The 24,280-nt window shown below is 43.0% G+C and overlaps 1 protein-coding gene across 8 annotated transcripts in view; it reads left to right on the top strand.

Annotated features, from left to right (window-relative positions):
• The window catches only part of UTRN (utrophin), a gene marked incomplete at its 3' end in the record, with an annotated part of 1,040,500 nt that overhangs the window by 59,876 nt on the left and 956,344 nt on the right, over positions 1 to 24,280 (top strand). For 3 of the 8 annotated variants that reach the window (XM_082249943.1, XM_082249940.1, XM_082249939.1), the window contains exon 1: positions 21,973 to 22,178. The exons of 2 other annotated variants lie outside the window; for them this stretch is intronic. In XM_082249943.1, coding sequence (XP_082106069.1) covers positions 22,082 to 22,178 — 97 coding nt within the window. In that variant the 5' untranslated portion in view covers positions 21,973 to 22,081. Of the gene's footprint in view, positions 1 to 21,962; positions 22,179 to 24,280 lie in introns of those variants that run through there. 3 more of the 8 variants (XM_082249944.1, XM_082249945.1, XM_082249942.1) reach the window with 3 other exon arrangements.

Genomic DNA, 24,280 nt, shown 5'->3' with positions numbered 1-24,280 from the left:
ATCATACTAACAAGCCGAAAATCGGCCGATCGGACGTTGGCCAAAAATTCCCGGCCAATAATCGATGCGTGTGTACGAGGCATTGGGAAGATTGCAAACAGGCAGGTAGGTTTCTTTTATTGTAGAAGAGACACAGTCTCCTGCAATAAACAGCTGCTTACTGGCCAAATCGCCAGTTGAAAATAAAGGGAAAAAAGATGAAAACAAATGCAGACCCCACATTTAGTTATTGGTAAGCTGCAATAAATTCCAAATTTGCTTTTGAGTTTAGATACTCTTTAATTTGGAGATTTCGTTTTATCAAGGTATTTTATTTTCTTCAATTCAGGTATCCACACATGTTATTTAATTTACCTTCTTTTACTGTGATTGGACTTGGAGAACCATTGCATGCTCAGTCTTTAGCGAATAAGAAGGATATGTGTCATTCCTATGTGCTTGGTGGATATGTATAGAACTCTCCCCCACTTCTGTCCAGTGTCTAATTACAGACTTCTCTTCTTTCTCTAAACCTGCTGTTCAATTGTCTGTTCAGTTCTTTTGTTCCTAAGAAGAGGAAATTGAATTGAATGGTAGTTCCCACCCAAGATTGAGAAACATTAGCCCCTCCAGGGGTGTCAGTCTATGGAGGACTGTTATTCAGCCCATTGTACATTGCACACATTGAATAGTTAGTGTATGTTAGGCAATGAGAAATGTTGGTGTAATCTCTCTGCATATTTGGCTTGTCTGATATTCATTCCACCTGTGAAGAGATCGCCCCGGATGTCATTTATATGGACCTTCTCACTTTGTGTGTAGGGTGTAATTCTATCAGTCTTTGTCCTCACGCATTGCCTTTTCAGCAAAGCTAAAAGCTATCAGAGTAAAGGAGCCCATAGATTATGCAATTGCTTGATTTCCCCATTGACACAGTCAGTGTTGATGGGAGAACCCCTCCTGCAGTGCTGTTATGTTCTGCTGGGGGGGGGGGGGGGGGGTCGCAGGAAACCTTCCCTGCCGACAGAACACAATGATTAGTGTAGCACTAATGGTTCGGGTAATACCTGGTTATACAAGTAGATCGATCGACTTGGATACAACCAGGGTGCCCATGCATAGAATAAAATTCAGCAGGTCCTTGCTGGACTGGCCGAATTTCAGTCCCTTTCACACTGAAGCACTTGAAAACCACTCATAAAAAGCTGAGCGCTTTTGCATCGCTTTTTAGATGCTTTTCAAGCACTTTTTTAGGCGTTAGCGGTGCACTTTATTTAAGGACACGTGACTCAAAAACTGCTTCAAGAACCATTTTAAGTTATTTTTGGTACTCTTTTCAGGCCCTTCCCGTTCATTTCAATGGCGAGGGACGTTTTTGAGGCACTTTTTTTTTACGCTCCAAGATGATGCACCGCCCCAGTGTGAAAGCATTCATTGCTTTTAATGGGAATAGGTTTTTGTGAGCTTTTCAGATGCTTTTTTTAGCGCCAAAGCACTTACAAAATGCCTCAGTGTGAAAGGGCTGTATGGTTGGCTTAAAGCTGGCTATACAAGGTTCAAATTCTGTCTGATTTCTGATGTATTGGCAGAAATTGGAGCTGCTAGTTCTGTTGGCACCACCCAGCCAAACTTCAATTGAAAAATCGAGCGGTGTGGAAAATGTATGTGTTCTATCAGGTACTGTCATTGTTTGGGTATTCAGACAGCCGAGTTGCTGTGACTCTCTGAATATAATAGCACCCACTTAACAACCGTCCCCTGCAGTTTTACTGTGGCAGGTAGGCTCTGTCCTGCGAAACAACATAACTGTATATCGTACCGCTAGCGTGCCCATTCACCACAGGGGAAGCTGATCGTAAAGTCCAGCAGCTGCGACTGCTGCCAGGAACCTGCGATTGCTCCCTGTAGAGACAGAACGGCGGTCTGTCGTTGTAAACATGGCAGACCGCTGTTCTGTCAGTAATGAACACAGGGATCCTGTGTTCCTCTTATTTTGGAACACAGGTCTGTGTTCATGCAGTAAGCCCCCCCCCCCCCCCACGGGACACATTGAACTATTTGAACGCCTCTGATGTAAACAGTGCATATTTTGCATATGCACATGTAACAGTGCATATTTTTAGCGCTGATTACTGTAGTAATGTCACTGGTCTTCCAAAAGTGTCAAAAATGTCAGGTGCCTGATCTGTCTGCCGCAATGTTGCAGTCCCGCTAAAAATTGCTGATCGCCGCCATTACTAGTAAAAAAAAAAAAAAAATAATAAAATGACATAAATCTTTCCCCTAGTTTGTAGATGCGATAACTGTAGTCCCCTTCCCTAGTTTGTAGGCGCGACAACTGTAGTCCCCTCCCCTAGTTTGTAGACACGATAACTGTAGTCCCCGCCCCTAGTTTGTAGACGCGATAACTGTAGTCCCCGCCCCTAGTTTGTAGACGCGATAACTGTAGTCCCCTCCTCTAGTTTGTAGACGCAATAACTGTAGTCCCCTCCCCTAATTTGTAGACGCGATAACTGTAGTCCCCTCCTCTAGTTTGTAGACGCGATAACTGTAGTCCCCTCCTCTAGTTTGTAGATGCGATAACTGTAGTCCCCGCCCCTAGTTTGTAGACGCCATAACTGTAGTCCACTCCCCTAGTTTGTAGTCCCTGTAATGGTATCGCGCGTTGGGACCCCAGTTTGTCATGCAGCCATTTCTTTTAGAACTGTCGCAAGCAACCATTTTGTGTTTCAGAGCTCAGCTGACAGTTTAAAAAACCAAAAAGGTCATTCCTTTACCAGCCCTCACCCCAGCTCCTTTTGGCAGTGTTAATTACCCCCTGGGTCACTGAACATTAGTATGCATGGCTTCAAACAACTCTTATCTAAGCAGCAGACCGACCTCCTCGCAACTATGTCTCTTCCTGCTCAGAGCTATGTTGTAATCTGAGCAAAGCCATATGGCTAATAGGTCATATAGCAAAGCAGTCAAAAGCTCTGTTATCTGGGACACAGTTACCCACAAACTTCCCTACCCCTCCCCTAGTTTGTAGACGTGATAACTTTAGTCTCCTCCTCTAGTTTGTAGACGTGATAACTGTAGTCCCCGCCCCTAGTTTGTAGACACGATAACTGTAGTCCCCTCCCCTAGTTTGTAGACGTGATAACTGTAGTCCCCGCCCCTAGTTTGTAGACGCGATAACTGTAGTCCCCTCCCCTAGTTTGTAGACGCGATAACTGTAGTCCCCGCCCCTAGTTTGTAGACGAGATAACTGTAATCCCCTCCCCTAATTTGTAGACGTGATAACTGTAGTCCCCTCCCCTAATTTGTAGACGCGATAACTGTAGTCCCCGCCCCTAGATTGTAGACGCGATAACTGTAGTTCCCTCCCCTAATTTGTAGACGCGATAACTGTAGTCCCCTCCCCTAGTTTGTAGACGCGATAACTGTAGTCCCCATCCCTAGTTTGTAGACGCAATAACTTTTGCGTAAACCACTTATTGGTATTTTTTTTACCAAAAATATGTGGCAGAATACAAATTGGCCTAAACTGAGGAAAAAATTTATTTATTTATTTTTTTTTTATTGGGAATGTTATATAGCAGAAAATAAAAATATATATATATATTTTTTTTTTAGAATTGTCACTCTGTTTTTTGTTTATAACGCAAAAAACAAAAAACAAAAAAAACACATAGGTGATCAAATACCACCAAAAGAAAGCTCTATTTGTAGGGAAAAAAAAGACATCAATTTTATTTGGGTACAGCATTGCACGATCTGTATCATATGAGGATAATTTTCGTGTTTGTCCCTTCGGAAAATTTTGGATGAAAGCTGTGTACTAACAAGCAGTATTTTTTGTATGAATTGGTTGAAATTTGAGCTGTGGTCGCCCTACTGACACCACCGGCTCAGCAAACTATCATTAAACATCAAAGGAGCTAGCTAAATGGGGACTGCAGTCACTGTTCTGGTAATTTGACAGCCACGGGTTCCAGCTGTCAGATTACAGTACCCGGCAGTGGAGAAATCGTCCATCTATGCTGTTTAGCATTGGGGATCTATGTATTCAGTGCAGTCCAGCAGAAATGTGAATGGCCAGTTTAAGACCACCACAGTGTGAAGACAGTAATAAACATATCGATTGCCACCCAGAGAGATCACAGGATCACAGCTTGTATCTGTCAAGGACCTCAGTGAGTAAACCTCCTCTAGGAGATCCCATTGTCTGCCCTATAGGTATCATTTACTTAAGCAATGTTATCACTGCATTCTAGAGCTGCACGATTCTGGATAAAATGAGAATCACAATTTATTGCTTGTAATAAAGATCACGATTCTCGGCGTAACATCATCTTTTTACATTATGCAAAAAAATGGGCTAACTTTACTGTATCGTTTTAAAAAAAAAATAATTAAAGTGTATTTTTTCCGTAAAAACTGCATTTGAAAGACTTCTGTGCAAATACAGTGTGACATAAAAGATTGCAACGATCGCTATTTTATTCTCTAGGGTCTCTGCTAAAAAATATATATATAATGTTTGGGGGTTCAACTTCTAAGTAATTTTCTAGCAAAAAATACTGATTTTAACTTGTAAGCAACAATTGTCAGAAAATGGTTTAGTCTTAAGGCCTTTTGCACACTGCAGCTTAAAAATGCTCAGTACAACTTTTTTTTTTTCTATACAGAAATACAGCCCATTCATTGTAATGTGCCTATGCACACAGGCGTGTAAATGAAGGCCGTGTATTCTTCAGTAAGAACAAAATAGCAAAATCAGCATTTTTGAACAGTAATTTATGCCTAATATGCGCGAATGCGCGCAATTGCGCACAAATGAACGCACAGGAGCATACTGTTGATCTGAAAAATGCAAATTTGCATATTTAAAAAAAATACGAGAATACATTTGTGCGAAAAGACGTGGATTTGCGCGAATGCATTTGTCCAAAAATGCACGCATTTCAATAAGACTAAACAGGAACAGGAGTGTGCCACTTTTCCACTGCAAGTACCGGCTCGGCTCTACTCTGCCCTGCTTGGCCCGGTTTGCTTTTCCACTGCTGGTACCGCATGGTACAGTGTTGGAACAGTTCGGTACGGTACGGTATGGTTTGCTTTTCCACTAAAGTAGTAAAGTTAAGTGGGTGGGATAACAACGGGGTGGGTGGGATTCTCTGACCAATCAGTGGCTAGTAGTGACTGCATGCAAAGGATTGTGGGATATGGTACCGGGTATGGTACCTGTTGGAACCACAATCGAGTAGGTACTGTTTTTGAGAGCCGTACCATTCAGGTCCATGCAGTGGAAAAGTGCTACCGTACCGTACCGAACCGCTCCTACACTATACCATGCAGTACCAGCAGTGGAAAAGCACAAAAGCGAGGCGAAACGTTCGGTTCCATGCAGTGGAAAAGCACCAAAGAGGCCTAAGAAGTTAAACTGACCTTACAGATGGAATTTCATTCCTTTGATCTATCTAAAAGAACGAAATGCTACATTGTAAACATTGTGTTTATAGTTATCTAGCAGCCTTAACAATGTAAATAAATAAAACCTAAAACATATAAACATTTGCTGGAGGCTCTTTTTTTCTTTTTTTGACAGCTGTGAGTGAGCAGAGAACGGTTCAGTAAGAATTGAGGACATGACGTTTTAAGATCATGGGTTTTTTAATGATTAATCGTGCAGCTTTAGTGCATTCTACAGAAATGTAGAAAATGTAGAAAATATAGAACTGACTCTATGACTTGTCTGCTCTGCATAAAGCCTTGCATATTATATGACAGGTTTTAAAAGGGGGCCCACAGTGAAACTACTTCAGCTGCGCTGCTTCATGAGCTTGCTCTGTAAGAATAAAAATTAAAAAAAGTTGCGCAGCTGACATTTTTAAACCTAAACTCCAGTCAGCCATGAAAATAGAGTAGTATTATGTAGCCCCTCTCTATTACCATTACTGGTTCTGACATCAACTGTACCACCCAAAAAAAAAGCTGCTTTGTAGGACCATTTGTACAGCGGGAGGGTAGGCAGGAATAGTATTCCTCTACATTTCACCACCCCTAGAATAAATGAGTATTTAAACATTGCTATATGTGCTTAGGTGGCACATAAAATGTTTTCATGGCTGGCTCAAGTTCAGATCTAACTGTAAAGATTTCGACAACTGTTATCTTCCCGTCTGCTTCCACCTGTTCACTCTGTGTGTGGCAGCTCAATTTTGGAAGAACTGACCCTCAATGGTACAGATACACAGATGTCAGGAAGATTTGAAAATTTCTTGTGATATTATGAACCTTGAGTACTAAACAATTTAAAGCAGAACTAAAAGCGGCATTACTTTAAGCGGAGTTCCGGCCTCGGGGGTGAATTTTAGATAAAAATACCCCCGGGGACAGTCAGGGCTAGTGCATTTCAGAATGGATAGCCTCTGTACTGTCCCGGGTCGCACTTACCTTTTAGAAGAAATACTTACTTTTAAAATTTCTTCTCCAGCGCTGCCATCTCAGGTGTGGGCAGCTGAAGCCAGCACGTCCGCTTCTGCCTCCTCTTCGGTGACGTCGGAGTCCCAGAATGCCCTGCACTGGCCCCGCTCGTCACTTCCGGTGCAGGCGCGGCATCCCTGCACAGCTTCTGGGCAGGGAAAGTGTCATAAGTGTCAGTTAGGTGTGCGATCTGAATGTTGCAGTCCCACTAAAAATCGTTGATCGCCGCCATTACTAGTAAAAATAAATAAATAAAAATGCCATAAAAATATCCCATAGCTTGTAGATGCGATAACTTTTGAGCAAACCAATTTATATATGCTTAATGGGATTTTTTTTTTTTTTATACCAAAAATATGTAGCAGAATACATTTTGGCTTAAATTGATGATAAAATCAGATTTGCTAAAAAACTTTACTGGATATGTTTTATAGCAGAAAGTAAAAAATATAATTTTTGACGCAGAGGTAGTCAAATACCACCAAACGAAAGCTCTATTTGTGGTTAAAAAAAAAAGCACATAAATGTTATTTTTGTACAGTGTCGCACTACCGCGCAATTGCCAGTTTAAGTAACGCAGTGCCGTATTGCAAAAATTGGCCTGGTCATTAAGGGGGTAAAACTTTCCAGAGCTGAAGTGGATAAACACCTAACGAATGTTGATTTAGCAGAGAACCCTGCAGCATGCCTGCTGCACCTCACAGAATGACCCATCAAAAAAAATATGAGGCCCCCCTTACAATTCAGCTGTTGAACGTGGCTAAGGTGTGCATTCTCTTGTATTGGAGGTCTGTGAATCCGCCCTCGAAGTCTCTTCAGTTTTCCAAAATTAGTGAACTCCGAGACATTCAAGACCTCATTGCTATGCTATATAACCAGGAGAAGAACTTTTGTGGCAGTATTTTGTTTATACCGATGCCTATCTGCAAGAAGTCTTGCAACCCGGCTGAGTTTCCAGGGTCCGCTGTTGTGAGACTCCGGGCGAGAGAATTTGTTTTTCTGGTTTATCTACCCTTCTCCTTGTCTCCTTTCAGAGTTGTCTAGGTCTATAGCATCTACCCTTTTCCTAAGCTGCCTTATTTTTCCTCCCGTTAGGGCCTCCTGTCTTTGCTCCTCTTATACTTGTCCTCTATCTCTCCCCTTTTTCTGCCCCCTCACCCAACCTCCTCTCATCATCTCCCCCCACACACCTCACTCAGCACTGAGATATATCAGTTGCAGTTTTCTGCAGCTATTCTGACAATATATTCTGCCCATTAGATTTTGTCCTTATTGGGTTACTTTGACCACCTCTGGTGACCCCAGTATTTTTTTCTTTTTTACTATTTTCCTATTAAACCTGGTTGCATTCCTCTGTTGAAATTCATATAAATATGTTAGACTAGAGGATCCCCCAGTTGCCTTCTTCTGGGACTTCTACATTTTTGCTGCCAGTTAAGTGTTCTGAAGTCTGCTGTAGCTTGTGTGCTCACTGTTGGTACAAGGTTTTCCTTGTTTAGTTACCAATTTTGTTTTTTAATACATTTTCATTAAATATTTCAAAAATACAAAGTGAACGAGTTTGACTGCAGTTCAAATTCACAGACTCATTTTGAAACATTAATATGCAGATATAGTATGAAATCTTTTTTGTAGTAACAACAAAAGAGAAAACAATAAGCAGTGAAGAAAAGAGAGGAGAAACTAAGAAAAGAAAGAGGAAGGGTGGGGGGTGGAAAAAAACACATGGAGAATGTGCAACATATATGTAGTAACCCACTAGGAAAAGACAACTGGATGGATAAATATATAAATAGACTATAGTTACAGGGTGAACAATAACCCTAGGAGTTTTTACAGAGAGGTATGAGATCTAGTCATCACTTCGAGGAGAAGACATCCAAAAGATGGCGTTCGTGTAGTCTTAATTGGACAGGAAATTATCCTGTGAGCAGTGCATTAGGTATCCATCATGGTACTCAGGGCATTTAAAAAGTTCTTCTTGTTCTTTGGGGGATAGTGTCGAGTGTATGAAGGATTGCCATCTGACCATGAATCGTTGTTTAGATTTACCATGAATGAAGTCCGTATTGAGTTTGTCTTTGTATCTCTCATACAACTCAACAACAGAGTTGTATGAGAGATTGTTTGATACGAGAAGTCTTCGAGCAGGATGAAGAGCTCCAATTGCTCATTAACGCTCTTCGAGCAGTAATAAGACAGAGTAGGATCCATTCCTTGTGCTGAGTCGCTGTGGCGGGGGATCAGATAAGGAGTGGTGTGTGCCAATGACCGAAAATTAGTAGGAGGGGGTCCTTAGGGAGTTGTACGAGGGTAATTCCAAATATGAAGGAGAGAACCTGAAGGCAGAAATGAATTTACACAACCAAAAACGGTGGGCCAGTGAGAGGTTTGTAGCTTGGCAATAGGGGCAGTTTGCAGCCTGAGGGTTGCTTTTGTCCGATGAAAAAGGTAGAGAGGCACAGTGAAGAATTCTCATTTTTGTTTCTCTCCAAGATTCGTAAACTGAAGAGTTGCATTATATCCAGCTAGAAATGTTTGCATAGATTTGGTTCTGGGAAATCCTTGCCCCAGTTCATAGCAGTGGAAGTCATCAAGGTGGGTGGGGGTAATTTTCAGAATAAGAGGCTTGTAGATATTGGAAATAGTGAATGACTCACCGCTGAGGAGTGTCTATCATAGTGGAGCTAAGTCAATGTTGGCCATCCTTACAGGAGGCGCAGATGAAACTGACACACTGCCAGTAGTAAAAAACATGAGAGTGAGGTAAAGAGTATTTGTTCACTATGGAAGGGAAGTCCAGAGGTAGTCCAGAGTCCAAGTTGCAAAAGTCTGAAAACTTTGTGAGGCCTTTCTATTGCCACAGGGAAAAAATTGCATGTTCCAAACCTGGGGGGAATATAGGATTTCCCTGTATGGGGAGATGAACAGATATGTGAAGAGGGAGATGTAGGCTTTTCCTCAATTCCCTCCAGGCTATTGCTGTATCGCGTAATAGGATTTTGTGTTGTAGATCCGGTCTCAGGGCTTTCCATTTACAGTGGAGTAGTGCTGGCAGAGAGAACGGGTACGCCATAGCTGACTCAAGATGGTAGTTGGAGTAAGCGAGAGGTTTGGGATATCCAGTCCATTCCTATTCTTAAGAGACAAGCTATATTATAGACCCTGATATTGGGGAGACCTATGCCCCTCTCTCTCCTGGGGAGATAAAGCTTTTTAATAGCTATCCTTGGGTGTCTGCCTTTCCAAATGAATTTGGGGAAGGATTTAGTTAACAGCTGGATATCTTTGTGCTTCAGTAGTAGAGGAATAGTTTGTATGGGATATAGCAGTTTGGAAAAACTAGCCATCTTGATCAAATGGCATCTCCCAAGGAGAGAAAGAGGCAGTTCCATCCAGTTTTCTAGCTCTTGCATGAATTTCGACAGTAAAGGAGGATAGTTAAGAGTGTTACAAATGACTTCCATTTTGCGGACTTGCTGTAGATATGGAACAAATCCATTTAAACCTTCCTTTATCGATGTAGTGCTTCACCAAAAAGAATATTCTATTTCTATTCTATATAAGCATTTAGTGTCTCATTCTTTAGGTAGGACTCAACAGGTATTATTCCAGAATAATGTGCTGGGTTATATTTTTCTTATTTCGGGTATGGGTTTACCTAAGACCCCTACTACCTGCCTTTTTAACTACATATCCCTACATATCCTTTTCTTCACAATGGACTCACCTCTGCCTCTTGGCAGCATGCAGAACGATTATGGCTAACTGGATTAACCCCACCCCACCAAATCTCTCACAGGTTCAACAATCTTTGCTGTCCCTATGCCAACTGGAAAGACTTGACGTTATGCTTTCAAACCTACGTACTACCCCAAGATTTTTTACCAGATGGAGATCATTTCTGGAATATACATTTTCAGAAGAGAGCTTGACAGATATGATACGCCCTTTTAGATTCACTGAATGGTATCCTTCTAGGGACATTGCCGATGTTTTTCTTGGAAACACAAGGGTTGCAACCTAAATAGGCTCAGGCTGAATTTTGAATCTTGAATCCCCCCCCCCTTTTTGTTTGTTTTTGTTTTTTTGTCTATTTACGCAAAGCCTTGGAGTGTTTGCCCCAAGTAGTTGGCTGCGTTAACACTGTTGTTTTATATTTTTTGTCGGATTTTGTATGCAAAAAGGAAAAAAAAAATTATGGAAAATAAAAGAGTGTAAAGAGAAGAAGGGGTTCTGCCAATTCTTATGCCCAGGTAAGTTATGTGAGATTTGGCTACAGTGAATATTGAATTAGTTGTCCAGGATGATCTAGGGTTCCGGATTAAATTTACATTTAGGGGGAGGATTTCACTTTTATCATAGTTTATACCAAGGCCAGAACCCAGTCTAAATTCAGCAAAGATTATTTTGATGGTGAGCATATCGTCGCCTGGTTTCAAGGAAAAGATGAAGACGTCATCTACGAAAAGAGCTGTGCAGATTTAATGAGCACCAATCATGATACCATGAAGAGGAGCCCACTCGGTCAAGAATCTGGAGAGGGGTTCAAGGGCTAGGTAAAAAAGTAAAGGGGAACGAGGGCGCCTTGTTCCTTTATGAAGGCAGAATTTGTCAGAGAGGAGACAAGCCACCACCAGTCTGGCCGAAGGTCGTTATACATGGCATTGAATAGGTGAGTAAAGGCTCCAGTGAAACCCATTTTAAGCAATACCATGGACAACCAGTTGAAGCTGATATTGTCGAAAGCTTTTTCAGCATCCAAGGTTATGATGGCTAAATCCGCCCCTGGATCAGTATGTGCTCGTTCCAGTACCATAAGTACTTGGCGTATGTTCAATGTGGCTGTCCTACCTTTCACAAATCCTGACTGAGCGCAATGTATTACAGATGGGAGAATAGTTGCGAGTCTGGTAGCAACTATCTTTGAAAAGATTTTAACATCTAGATATAAGAGTGAAATGGGACGATATGCCCCTGTCTCTAGTGGATCTTTACCCTTCTTTGATAAATGTAATCCCCACCCTCCCATATGCTGTTGTAAAGTGTTATATGCTGTTGAGAGTGGGATAAATTACATTACAGAGAGACTTATAGAACTCGCTAGTGAGACCATCCGGACCAGGAGCTTTGTTAGGGGCAAGGTGAGTTATAACACTGGTGATCTCTGTTGGACTAATAGGGGCATTCAAGTCTGCTACCTGGGATGGTGAGATTTTCGGAAGGTGTTTTTGTTTCAGAAAGTTTTGTGTTGTGTGTATGTCAATAGGATCTTTGGCATATAATGAAGAGTAAAATTCCAACATGACTTTGCTAATATCTCGGTGAGTGTTTTTAACAACCCCCTAGGAGTCATGTAGGGCTGTAATGAAAGTGGGGCAATGTGGGCCTTTACAAAGTCTCACTAAGAGCTTTCTAGCTTTATTCCCATATTTGTACAGATTGGCTTCCAAGTGATTTCTCCTGGTAAGCTCTAAGGTGTCTGCCCAGGCACCAAAGCATGTTTAGCTTCTTGCCATTCGGTTCTCGTGGCAGGGGAATTCAATGGGACGAGTGCTCGTTGGGCAGTTTCAAGTCGGATGCTGGCTGATTTATAGTTGCCCATAGAGTGTTTTTTATAGGAGCTGGCATAGGATATAATCTTGCCTCTGAGGAAGGCCTCGCCAGCCTCCCAAAATAAATTTGGATTTCCCAGATGAGATGGATTTACTGTAGAGAATTCTTGCCAGGCCCTCTCCATATATGCTTAAAAATCCATGTTACCTTATAGATAAGAAGGGAAACGCCAAAGTTTGGGGCTGGACGGGAAATCTGGAAATTCTAGGGAGAGGGAGATAGGGGCATGATCTAAGATCGCTATGTCATGAATTTTAGAATCTGAAATGAAAGGGAGCAGGCTGTCCGTGCAGAATAAATAGTCTATCCTAGTAAAAATCTTGTGGGGAAAGGAGTATAAAAGGTAAATTTCCTATCTGTCGGGTAGTGGAGACGACACACATCAGTAAGAAGGAGAGAATCCACAGCGGAGGCAAAGAGGGATGGTACCCGTGGCTCTAAAAAGTTTTGATGGCGCTTCTGGGTGCAGTATGGGTACAGTATGGCATTGAAGTCCCCGCCTACTATGTGTGGAATATACAGGGGTTTTAGGAGTTTAGTAGTTAGGTTGCCATAGAATTGTTTTCCTGGATTATTGAGGGCATAAACATTGGAAATTAACAGGTCTCTATTGCCTATGTGAACGTGGGCTGTTATGAAACGGCCTAGGTCATCGGACATAACATCAAGTATGTCACAAGCCAACTTCTTGTGTATCAAGATAAGTACACCGGCCTTACAGCTGATAGCATTCGAGCCTAATACCGATCCCACCCAGAGTTTCTTCATTCTGGGGAGGAAAGGTGGGATTCTTGCAGGAGAGCTATATCGGCTTTCATTCTTTGCAGATGACGCAAAATGTTTAGCCTCTTGAAAGGGGACTGAAGTCCTTTTACGTTCCAGGACACGATACTCATGGGGGGGGGTGTGTGTGAGAGGGATAAAGGCAGGTATTTTAGTCATGTAAAAGTGAGTGATGTGATTTGTCACCATCTCATGAAGGGATACCTGAGGAAATGTGATGCTGGAGGCAATTACATTAGGGTTACTGAAACGAAGAAGGATAAGAAGGACTGTGAAAGAAGTAAAAGTAGGGGTGTAAAAGGAATTTTAATTAAACCAAATGACAAAACATATCGAGAACATCTCTTTCTTCCGCATGGGGTCACTTCCCGAGATAGCATCCCAAAACCGGCCCTAGCAGGTGCACAGTGATCGCCCTTTTTGCCAAGTACATGGGATGGCGTATAAAGGGGACCAGTATAGCAACTGAAGGGTGGTGGCGGGAAACCGTGTGAGCCTATAGGGTAAAACTCTTACAAAAGCATTGTAGCCGGAGCAATAAACAAAAGACACATAAACATGAAGAAATTAAGCGATAGGAGGATATATGGTTTATCGATCACCAGACAGCGAAGATAGATAAATCTAGTGACAAGCAACCGTGAGGCCATCCTAAACCATCAAATAACCACCATGTTGAGTAAATACTCATACCAAGAGTAGAAGAGGAACAGACTGTAGATGGAGTCACCAAGCCTTAGAGAGAGGGCCAGAAAATCTCAGGTGTTTAGGAGAATCTTTGTGGGGGCTCCGTTGATCTAGAGGTCGGGGCATCGGCGGTGCCCTGGTAGGGTTGTTCTGTTGGTTTCCCAGGTGGAGGGAGCGCAAGTACGTTTCGGCTTCAGATGGGTCTTGAAAGGAAACTTGATCCCCTTTAGGGGCCTTAAAGCGAAGAGTAGCGGGGAAGGCTAATGTAAATGTAACCTGTTGTTGAAAAAGTTGTGCGCAGATGTGTTGAAAGGCTTTCCATTTCTTCGATACCTCAATGGAGTAGTCAGCAAAAATCAAATTTTTTATCATATAGATTTGTAGAGATTTGGATTGTCTATACTTTTGTAGGATTAGATTTTTGTCCGTGTTATTTAAGAATTTTGCAGTGATCGGACGGGGAGAGGTGCGCTCACTCGAGAAAACCCCTATGCGATGGGCCCTCTCCACTGTGCAGGGCCTGGTAGCCCTAAGGCCTCCGGAATGTGCCGGGCATAAAAGTCAGCCATTGCTGCTGCTTGCAGTGACTCTGGGACCCCCTATAAAGCACAAATTGTGGTGTCTGGACCGATTTACTAAATCCTCAAGTTTCTGTAAAATATATTGGTTAGTCTTGTCCTGTACCTGTTCAGCAGAGTGTGCCTGGTACATCTCGTCCTCCAAGCTGGAGATCCTCTGCTTTGCTTCATCCAGCCTCGTGGCATGCTCCCCAAGCTCCCTGTTTATCTGCAGCATGCCTGCCTGCACTGCTTATTCAACTGCGGCCTAGATGGTAGGAAGAGGAGAGCTGCCGAAGCCTGTGCTATACACTCCGTGGCTCCTCACTCTAACTGCTTACCTCCATTGCAGGTTCAGACGCCATGACGGCCTTACGAGGCAGGACAGCGGGCTCCGAGGGAGGCTGAGCGGGTTGCAGGCTCGGGCCGCTTTTGTCCAAAAAGCAGTCCATGTGGCTGAGGGGGTTCCCTGAAGGAGAGGGGGTCCCGGAGAGGAGTCAGGTGGGCTTGAGAGGCAGATTTGTGGCCGGTGTGCAGGAGCTAGTGTGCAGTGCGACTACCCCATACGGCGCCAAGACCGGAAGTCAGTTACCAATTTTAATACTTGACTACATCTGTATCTTTATCATGCACTACTCTTGCATATGTCTGTACAATGCAACTTCTTGTTAAATAAAGGAATTAAAAAAAAATCCTGTGATGGGAGCAGGGGACGGACCCAAGCCGCACTATCTATGTCAGTGGATGCAGTTACTGTGGCTCAGGATTGAGCCCGCATTTGTGCCAAAATAGGAAATGGTTTCTTGTGGTGGCACATCAAGAAGAGAAGAAGCCAGGAGCACTGGCAAGGGACCCCAGAAGAGGAGGCTTGGGGCTGCTCTGTGCAAAATGCATATTTGCGTATCTCCCTTTGGGCTGCACGCTCCTAGCACAGAGACCAGGATCCCACCAAGAGCCCAGGCCCCATTCTAAGGGGCCCTATTCTAACAATCTGACATTCCGGGTCACCTGATCGCTGTGATAGCCTCTGATTGGCTATGACAGTGATCAGTCACTGTGAAGCCCGCCCCCGTGTTTTCTGTCTCTGTGAATGGACGAGACAGATACTTTGTATCTTTCTATTTCCTTGAAGAGATAGGAAAAAAAAGTGTATGTAGAAAAAAAATAATAATTAAAAATAAATGAAGGTCTAGTTCAGCTCCAGGGTTAGTGTTTGGGTCAGCAGTGTGTTTTAGGCAGGATTAAAAAAAAGCAAATTGCGCACTATTTTTTCTAGGCTGTGCTACGGGTACCAACAACTACTAACATGCACATATGTGGTATCGCTGCGATCGTCAAGAGCAGGATAATTTATTTTGGGTTGTTCTTTGGTGGAAGGTTATGGTACATTAAATTTTAAATTTTTTTTTTTTTTTTCTCTATTTTGGGCCAGTTTTTCTTTGATAATAATAATAAAAAAAAAAAAAAAAAAGAATCAGGAGATATCCATTATTATTTACCACCAAATGAAAGCCCAATTTGTCCTGAAAAAAAAAACGTGGTATAATCCACCTGGATGCACAAAGTAGTTGTGATGAAATGTACATGTTTATGAACACTTGTCAAAGTTGCAAAATTGGACTTAGGCATTAGGATTTGTTTTACCCCGTAGGTGCAAAGGGGTTAAAGTTCTCTTACTACAGAAAATAGTATCGCGGACAGTACTCAATTGTTTCTGTACAGAAAACATTTTTATATATAAAAGGTATTGTTGCTTTTCTGTTAGAATTTGAAGTCTACACCTGACAGTAGGAATCCTGTACTGACTCGTACACACGTGTAATTCAGTATTGACAATCCTTAAATGAAAGGATGGCAGAGATCATTGTGAAAATGTAATCCATCCTATGACGTGAACCTGTGACCTCTCATGTATCCCACAGTGAAAGGAAGATTGGGAGGCAAATAAATGCTGTTACATTAGTTGGATAAGCTTGCTTGTCTGTTATTTACCTATGGTTACAGTAGCTTCTCAGTGATTTAAACTCTAACTGATGTATGTTTTCCATGAGCATACGACTCTCACCATGTTTTAACAGAATATGAAAGATTCCTGTATTATTACTCGCTTCCTGTGTGTGTTTGTGCTCAGCGCAAGGCCAACTGTGCTCCAGACCTCCAAGCGAAACGTAACCACCAAGCACTCCTCCCATCCCTCTTCTGCTGCCATCTTAAAAGTTCTGGTACATACACAGATGCCGCTGGTACTGGTAGCACATCTGCACATGCATGGAGGGTCTAGCCAAATTTCGATCCATCTATACCGGGTTTCCCCGAAAGTAAGCCCTACCCCGAAAATAAGCCCTATCTCGATTATCGGGGTGGGCTGCAATATAAGCCCTAGTTTAGTGTATGAAAAATCCTAGGATGCATTTTATTAGCTTTTTTAAATAATGTCCAGTGTGTTTTTGTAATATAATACTGTGAAATAACTTCCTTACATCGACATTCTGCTCTCAGCTGATTCCCTGCTGTCTTTCTCCTCTCATACAGTAGCTGTCAGAGGGGGATCTCAGCCCCTCCCCTCTACAGTGTACACAGAAGCACGGGGTGTTCGATTAGAATTGTGGGAAATACCCTCGGTACATCGGCGCTTCCGTAACCCCCAGCTGTCGGCCAGGGAAAAGAGGACAGCAGAGCGGCAGATGAGCTGAACCTATTCTAATCTAATATACCGGGCTCTTCTGTGTACACTGCAGAGGGGAGGGGCTGAGATCCCCCTCTGACAGCTACCGTATGAGAGGAGAAAGACAGGAGAGAGCAGGAGATTAGCTGAGCACAGAGCAGCGATGTACCGTAATGAAGGTATTTCACACAATTAAGAAAGTGCAAGTGTTGTTGGTGCTAGGCGCTACCACAATGTGAATAGTGAAAAATTGATAAAAACTGTGAAATTAAAATTCCAAGTGCAAATGTAAACCAAGTGACATAAAATCATATAGCCATATGTTTGTAAAGTGCACAGTGCGTTTTATTGTGGTCCTTTAATGACAAAGAGTGCCATAACATAAACCAGACAAAGTGCTAGTGCTGCAAGTCAGGTAATCCCTGTGCACAGGGTGCTCAATAAGTACCGTGCAATAGAAGTAGGATGCTCTGCCCGTGGTCACCCCACTAGGCAAATAATGCTTACCGCACACTAGATCCGGGTGTTACTGGTACCAGATTCCCACTCTCATATGCCTCAGGTACTGTAATTATAAAGTAGCCTCCATTGCGTAGTATGCTGAATACATAGTACAAAGATGCTATAGCCACTCACAGTTCGGGAAGTTCACTGTCAGCGTGCAGGGTCCGCCACACTGTATCGCTTCCGCGTTCCACAGGTCAGAACCACCGCCACCGGAAGTGACGTACTGACGCAATAAGCCACTCCATACGCGTTTCGTCACTACGACGTCATCTGGAGCGTCCCCCCAGTTTGATCGCATATCGCAGTGCGATCTTTACAGTTCACACAGGATCGGATCGCACAAGTGTGAACCACTGTGCGATCCGATCCTGATGCGGCTGAAAAAAAGGGTCATGTGCGACTTTTGTATGGCTGAATTCGCACCACACAGCTGATCGCATGTAATGAAGGAGCAGTGCGCTCCGATATTACATGCGATCGCCGCACTCGCAAGAGTGTGAAGCGGCACTTAAGGGGATTAAACAGTGTTTTAGCTAAATCAAATGTATGGTTGTAAGGGACCGCAGGCATCAGGCCAAAGAACCTGCAAACATGTACAAATATACCACACACAGAAATCTGGATCAAATAGGCCGCGGCCTGGTTTATTGGTTTAATTTAAAAAAATGTTGTTATCATCAAACTTTATTAGGCCCTATTACAGATACGGACCATTTGTCCGTTTTTCATCCATCCGTTGACAGAAGAAAAATGGACATCAATGCATTCCTATGGAAAAACGGATGATCATCCGTTTACATCTGTTTTCATCCGCTTTCGTCAATATCCGTTTTTTTAAACGGATAAAAGCCCTATTTTTCTTCCGCTAAAAAAACGGATCGGACGAAAAATGAATGTAAACTGACAAACGGTCCATTTTTCATCCGTTTTTGCATTGGTAGTGGATGTAGAAAAACGGACAAAAAAAACAGATGAATACTTCATCCATTTTGATGTGACTGAACTGATGAAATGAGCGGTCCATATGTGTGAAAGGGGCCTTAACTTAAATATCTTCAACATCAAACTTATCCATAAATTATCAACACTCAACCCTGCCACTAAGACTCGGGCTGATCTAGCATTTAGTTTAGCATATTGCCACATGTCCCCTTTGAATATTTTTTAAAAACCAAAGGGACCCACCACATAAACCGGCCGCGACAGGGGTGGGCAATATTGGGAGGGAAATTTCCAGCGATGAATCCTCTGAGATAACTGGCAAAAATCCTGTCAGGGAGGCTGCCTATATAAGCCCCCCAAAGCTATTCCAGAAGGTTCCGAGGTCAAGTGACCTTAACTGACCAATCCACACTTGACCCTTCTAACCTTCCAGGACCTTCAAGATCATGTGACCCCAATTGACTTATGAGAATAAGCCCCATTCAAATCACCTCAGAAAATAGTTAAAGCGCCGACAACACGGCCCCATGAGGTAAAGGGGGGGGGGGGTAATAAGGCTCCTCCCTCCCCCCCCCCCCACATTCCACTAATAAAATGTTAGTAGAATACACTAAAATTCACAATGTAGTCTATAAGCAACTGTGTAATAGGTCCAGTGTATAATAGAACATAGGTTTCCTGTAAGTTCACTTGTTATTTTCTCCTAAAGTGTTTGCCATTGACTTCTGATTATTAATGGATTGCCTTTGTGTTTCGCGCTCAGTCTCTGTTATAACCACGCTGTTGGTCTACATTTTTTTTTTTTTTTTTTTATGGCTATGCGTGGAATAATAAGGGGCCTAGGCAACCAGCCAGAGGCCGTTGGGCAATAATAGATCCATTGGTATGTACAAAATGTGATTACTGCTGTCAACACCACAGACAACCAAATGGAGAGTGAAGGCAGTAGACAGAGAGTGACCAGAAAAACAGATTATCAGACTTTGTGATGAGAATGAAGCTGCGTCTTCCAAAGACAAATTGAGTTTATGGTTGTGAGCTACAGAGGAGGGGAAACTGTGACAATAAATTGACGTGCTATTTTTACCAGTAACCAGTTAAGCTTTTGGATCTTTTGGTTACATGCTGCTATTAAAAATAAACTTTTTTTCTCTTTCTGTTTTCTTTAGCCAATGTTTTTTTCTTTGAAAATGTTAGCTTCTAATTTTAGTTTACAGATACTTTGAAGTAAAGTGTTCTAATGTGTTAACCATATACAGTATATTAAATGCTGGGTTTATTTTGTAGTGCAAGGTTTCAGGAACACTTCGCTCTCTTTGTCAGACATACTAAAACAAATCACTAAGAGCCGGTTCACACTGAGGCGATCCGACTTCGGGGGGCGACCTGTGAAGTCGCGTGTACCGCTGTGCACCGCGACTTTGGCGCGACTTGCAGGGACTTCACATAATGGGAGTCTATGCAAGTCGGTCCAGGTCGTCCCAAAGTAGTACAGGACGCTTTTTCTTAGTCGGAGCGACTTGTGTCACTCCTATTAGAACGGGTCCTGTACTACTCAATGGACTGCGACCTACCGCGACTTGTCAGGCTGACAAGTCTCGCTAGTCTGAATGGGCTCTTACTGTATGTACAGTATATACAGAAATTCAGTGAACGTCACACAAGTTAAACTGAATGCCAGGGCACAATAAAAATAAACATTCAGTAAATCGCTGCCATAAATGCACATTTCACCATGTTTTTTTCTTTCTTTAAGAGCCAGTTCACACTGGGGCAGCTTCAAAGTCGCCCACCTCTGAAGCTGCCCCGTGCAGCGGGACTTCAGCGTGACTTGCAAATGACTTCTCTAATAGAAGTCAATGCAAGCCGGTCCGATGTCGCCCCCAAGTAGTGCAGGAACCTTTTTCTAAGTTGAAGCGACTTGAGTCGCTCTGATTAGAACAGTTCCATTGCACTGAATGGAGCACGACTTGTCAGGCGACTAAGTCGCCTGACAAGTCGTGCCAATGTGAACCGGGACTAAAACATTGTAAGTACTTAAAGTGTTACTAAACCCAGGAGCCTGCATTCACTATATCTGGTCTCCCACAGTATGCAGAACATGGAAATGCAATTATTTTAGTAAATATAAACTGCTAAATATCATTTCTCATCAGCTGCATATAGCAGTCTTGTGACTTCTATCAGTGTCCAGCCAAACACTGGTTAAAGCTTGAAGGTGGAGTTTGCATTCTCCTCTGACTGTCCTTTGAGGCTGCATGACCCCTGACCCCCTGTCTGGATAGTGCTGTATGGCCCTGTGCTGATCACATGCACCCTCCCAAAAAACATTACAAAAAAAAAAGCTCTCTAGCAATAAACACCAATCTAAGCATGTGCAGAGTGACTCCAAGGCTCTGTACTATCAGGAGATGCATTGGGGACAGTAAAAAAGGGGAGGGTCAGAGAAGACAGGACCAAACAGCCTTTTTACACAATGAGCAGGAATAACCCCTTACGTTCCACAGTGAGTATGACAAGTATGCTTTACTGCATATACACACTGATTTTACTGTTGTGGGTTAAGTAACACTTTAAAGGCATTATAAACCTTCCTACCCGCACTTTGTGTTTTTCACCTAGATAAGAGAAAAAAAGTGACAGGGGAGGAAACTTCAGCACTCAACCTGTGATTGACAGCCTCAGCTCTGTTCCTGTGTGCTGTGTAAAAGGCACACAAATAGTAATGGATCTTGGGAACCCCACTGATCATCAACAAATGCGGTGCTTCCTACTAAGTGGGTAGGTGTCACAAAGACCATATGTGTAACAAAAAAAAGAAAGGAAAAAAGCATAGACACCCCACCAGCCACCATCCACAATATAATCTATTGAAAACTGTTTAAAACTCACAGCAAAAAAAGTAGTCACAACTTATCAGAACCCCCTGGACACCCACCCACATTGGCACTCCAACCTTTCCATCCCACTAGGAACTGTCCCCTCAAGAAACCCTCCCCCCACACCAATTAACACCCCCCCCCAGCAAGAAATACAGTACTCCACCTCTAAACAACACAAATGCAGTGGCTACCCCCAGAGAAGAGGCAATATGAACTACGATAAATGACCAGTCTCCTTGTTGCAGGGTGACTGGTCTTGTATCTGCCCCCTCCTGTAGTATTCTGCAAGCAATTCTGAGTGATGTCACTGCTATATTTACAAGGTAATACCTGTGCTTGCAATGGCATTTGGTGCACACAAAGTGTATTTCTGTTTTGTGGCTATTAAGGTGTTTGCTTCAGTAAAAAGTTTTCATTCTCTTAGTATCCTGTCACAGCAGAATGACAGTTGGGAAGATTTGTTCCTGTGCATTTTAGACATTCTGTCTGTAAATGAACTGACATAGCAGCCTTATGTAACTTGAAATGGCTGTTGAATAATCAGAAGTGCGTATTTATAATTCATACGGCTTACAAACAATATGCGGAGCTCTTCGTTTTCCTTGTCCTTCTAACAGCTGCGGTTAGTACCTAAACTGATTTTAATGCCCAGATGAATAATGGATTTGCGATGCCAGGAAACTGCCAATTGTTTTCCTTGGCAAGTCCAGTCACTATTTTGTGACAGTTGTTTTGTTTTAATTTTTTAAAAAATTCATATCCCTAGATGAATATAGCAAGGGAGACTGAGTTGGTTCCCACACAAGCGAAGGCCCGGTTTGTTTTTGCTTTTTGACCCCCGAGGGAAATGCAGGTTTTTCTCAGAGTTGTAGCAGTTCAGCATGTCATATAGGAAATGCTGGGAGGACAGAACCCGCCCATGATACAGATGTCTGCAGATCTTACTTTGTATCCGTTTCCTCTAATGCTGGCTGTACAGATGAGAGTAAAGCATGAGCGTGAGGGGACGTTACCTGCAAACAAGACCTAAAAATCCTTCACCGGCTCTTCATGGAGGCTGGAACTTCAGAGCGACTTCTCGGGGAAAAGGTAAATCTCTAACTTGGATTTTACACTCTGTCCTTGTTACAGTGATTTGCTTATTTAATGGTGACTTTCAAGAAAGTAATCAGGATTAAAGGATTATGATGTATTCTTTTAAGAGAAGCAAAAATATAAAACACTTTCCAACCCTTTCCTATGTCCAAGGACAGCCGAAGGTTTTCAACATTCAGATCTTAGATCCCTGGCACTGTAACTGATAGTTTGATGATATATGGAGGGCTCATTCACATGGGCACAGGGGGCTATTCAGTATTTATGCAGCTAGGAGGCGCCCAAGTGTTTACATTCAGTCGCCTGTACAAATCAATGACAGGCTGTAGCTGAATGTGTGTCATCGTACCTTCTTGTGAACAGGGATGGATGAAAGTCCCAGTACACAGACCTCTGTCACTCCTGGGTGCCTTACATAAACACATGGCTTTTCACCATGTGAATGAGCCCTACGGATGATGATATGATATTAAAGCAAAATTAAACTCTTATTTTTTTTTTGTACTAGAGTGATAGTAAAGTAAAGTCTAATTTTTTTTTGTTTTGAAACAAACATGTTATACTTAAGCCCCGTACACACGTAGCGATTGTCGGCTGAACGATCGGCCATCTTTTGTCCGGTGCTGTCCTGTCGGTTGAAAATTGCTAAAGACTGTACACAAATTTTGTCGGCCAACAACAGCCAACTGCAGAAGTGATGTCATGTGATGGTTAACTTTCCGTGTGTTTTTTCTTCTCTGAGCATGCCCAGTCTTGCTCATCTGCTGTTTGTCGGCCGAATTCTGTACTGACTGAGGAACAATCGGCCGTTCTGGTGTTGGCCAACACAAATTTTAAAGCCTGCACACCAGATTCTGTTCGGCCGAAAAGTCGCAGTCGGTTGTCGGAAGCATCATACTAACAAGCCGACAATCGGCCGATCGGACGTTGGCCGAATATTAACGGCCGACAATCGCTACATGTGTACGGGCCTTTACCTGCTCTGTGCAGTTGGTTTTGCACAGAGTGGCCCAGATCCTCCGCTTCTTGGGTCCCTTGTTCCTGCTCCTGCCCTTCCCTCCTGTTTAGTGCCCCCACAGCAAGCAGCTTGCTATGGGGGCACCTGAGCCAAGTCACAAGTCCCTGTGTCTATTCAGCCAAGGAGCCGCAACCTGGCCCTGCCCCTTTGCTGGCTGACTTTGATTGACATCAGCGGGAGCCAATTACGCCACTCTGCTCTCTCACCCAATGAAGGGGGGCAGCTGAGACACACCTGCAACATCGCTGGATAAAGATAGGCTCAGGTAAGTACCCAAAGGGCTGAGGGGGGCTGCTGCACTCAGAAGATTTTTTATTTTGTTTTATCCTAATGCATAGAATGCATTAAGAAAAAAAAAACCTTCTGCCTTTACAATCCCCAGGTTGTTTATGTCATTAGGCGTTAGTCCGTACAGAATATTAGCATGTTATGGCAGACTAAAGCCGGCCATAGATGGTTCAGATCTAAGCCGGTTTAGTAGGAACCGGCCCAGATTTGAATAATATATGGGCAGGCTGAATGCACCCAGGTTGGTCGATCGATCTACTTGCGTACAAGCAGCCTGCTGGATTTTACAAGCAATTATCACTAGCCGCTGTTATAGCCACTAGCAATAATCACTGGGTACTCCTGGCAGGGATAAGCTTACTCTGCTCCTCCACTGGAAGAACACAGTGGCTCAGTGGGATGGATTCCCCTGTCAACCCTGCCTGTATTGATGGGGTAATTGAGCAGATTTCTTTCCTGCAACTCTTGCTTGCAACAAAGAAATGCACTCCATCTATGGCCGGCCTTAAAGTACCTGTCAAATGAATCCCTCTACTATTGCACTGTCAGTTGCACTTCTTAAAGGCACAGAGACGCACGTGATGCCGAGCAATAGCACCATGGCAGTGAAGGCATCCAGTGCATCTCTGCACCCAATTAGACCAACTGTATAAAAAACTGGTAACCACCCCAACTAGCTTTGCAGCAAGGTGCACATAGAAGGGTAACACACATTGCAAACAAACAGATGATTTCCTAGCATGTTTACCAGCTAGCCTGCAAAACAACCAAATAGATCCTGTACAGTTTG

The sequence above is a fragment of the Pelophylax lessonae genome (assembly GCF_965119305.1).
Source record: "Pelophylax lessonae genome assembly, chromosome: 3".
Taxonomy (NCBI): Eukaryota; Metazoa; Chordata; class Amphibia; order Anura; family Ranidae; genus Pelophylax; species Pelophylax lessonae.
The sequence above is the reverse complement of the archived record's forward strand: the minus strand, read 5'-3'. Positions and strand labels throughout refer to the sequence as shown.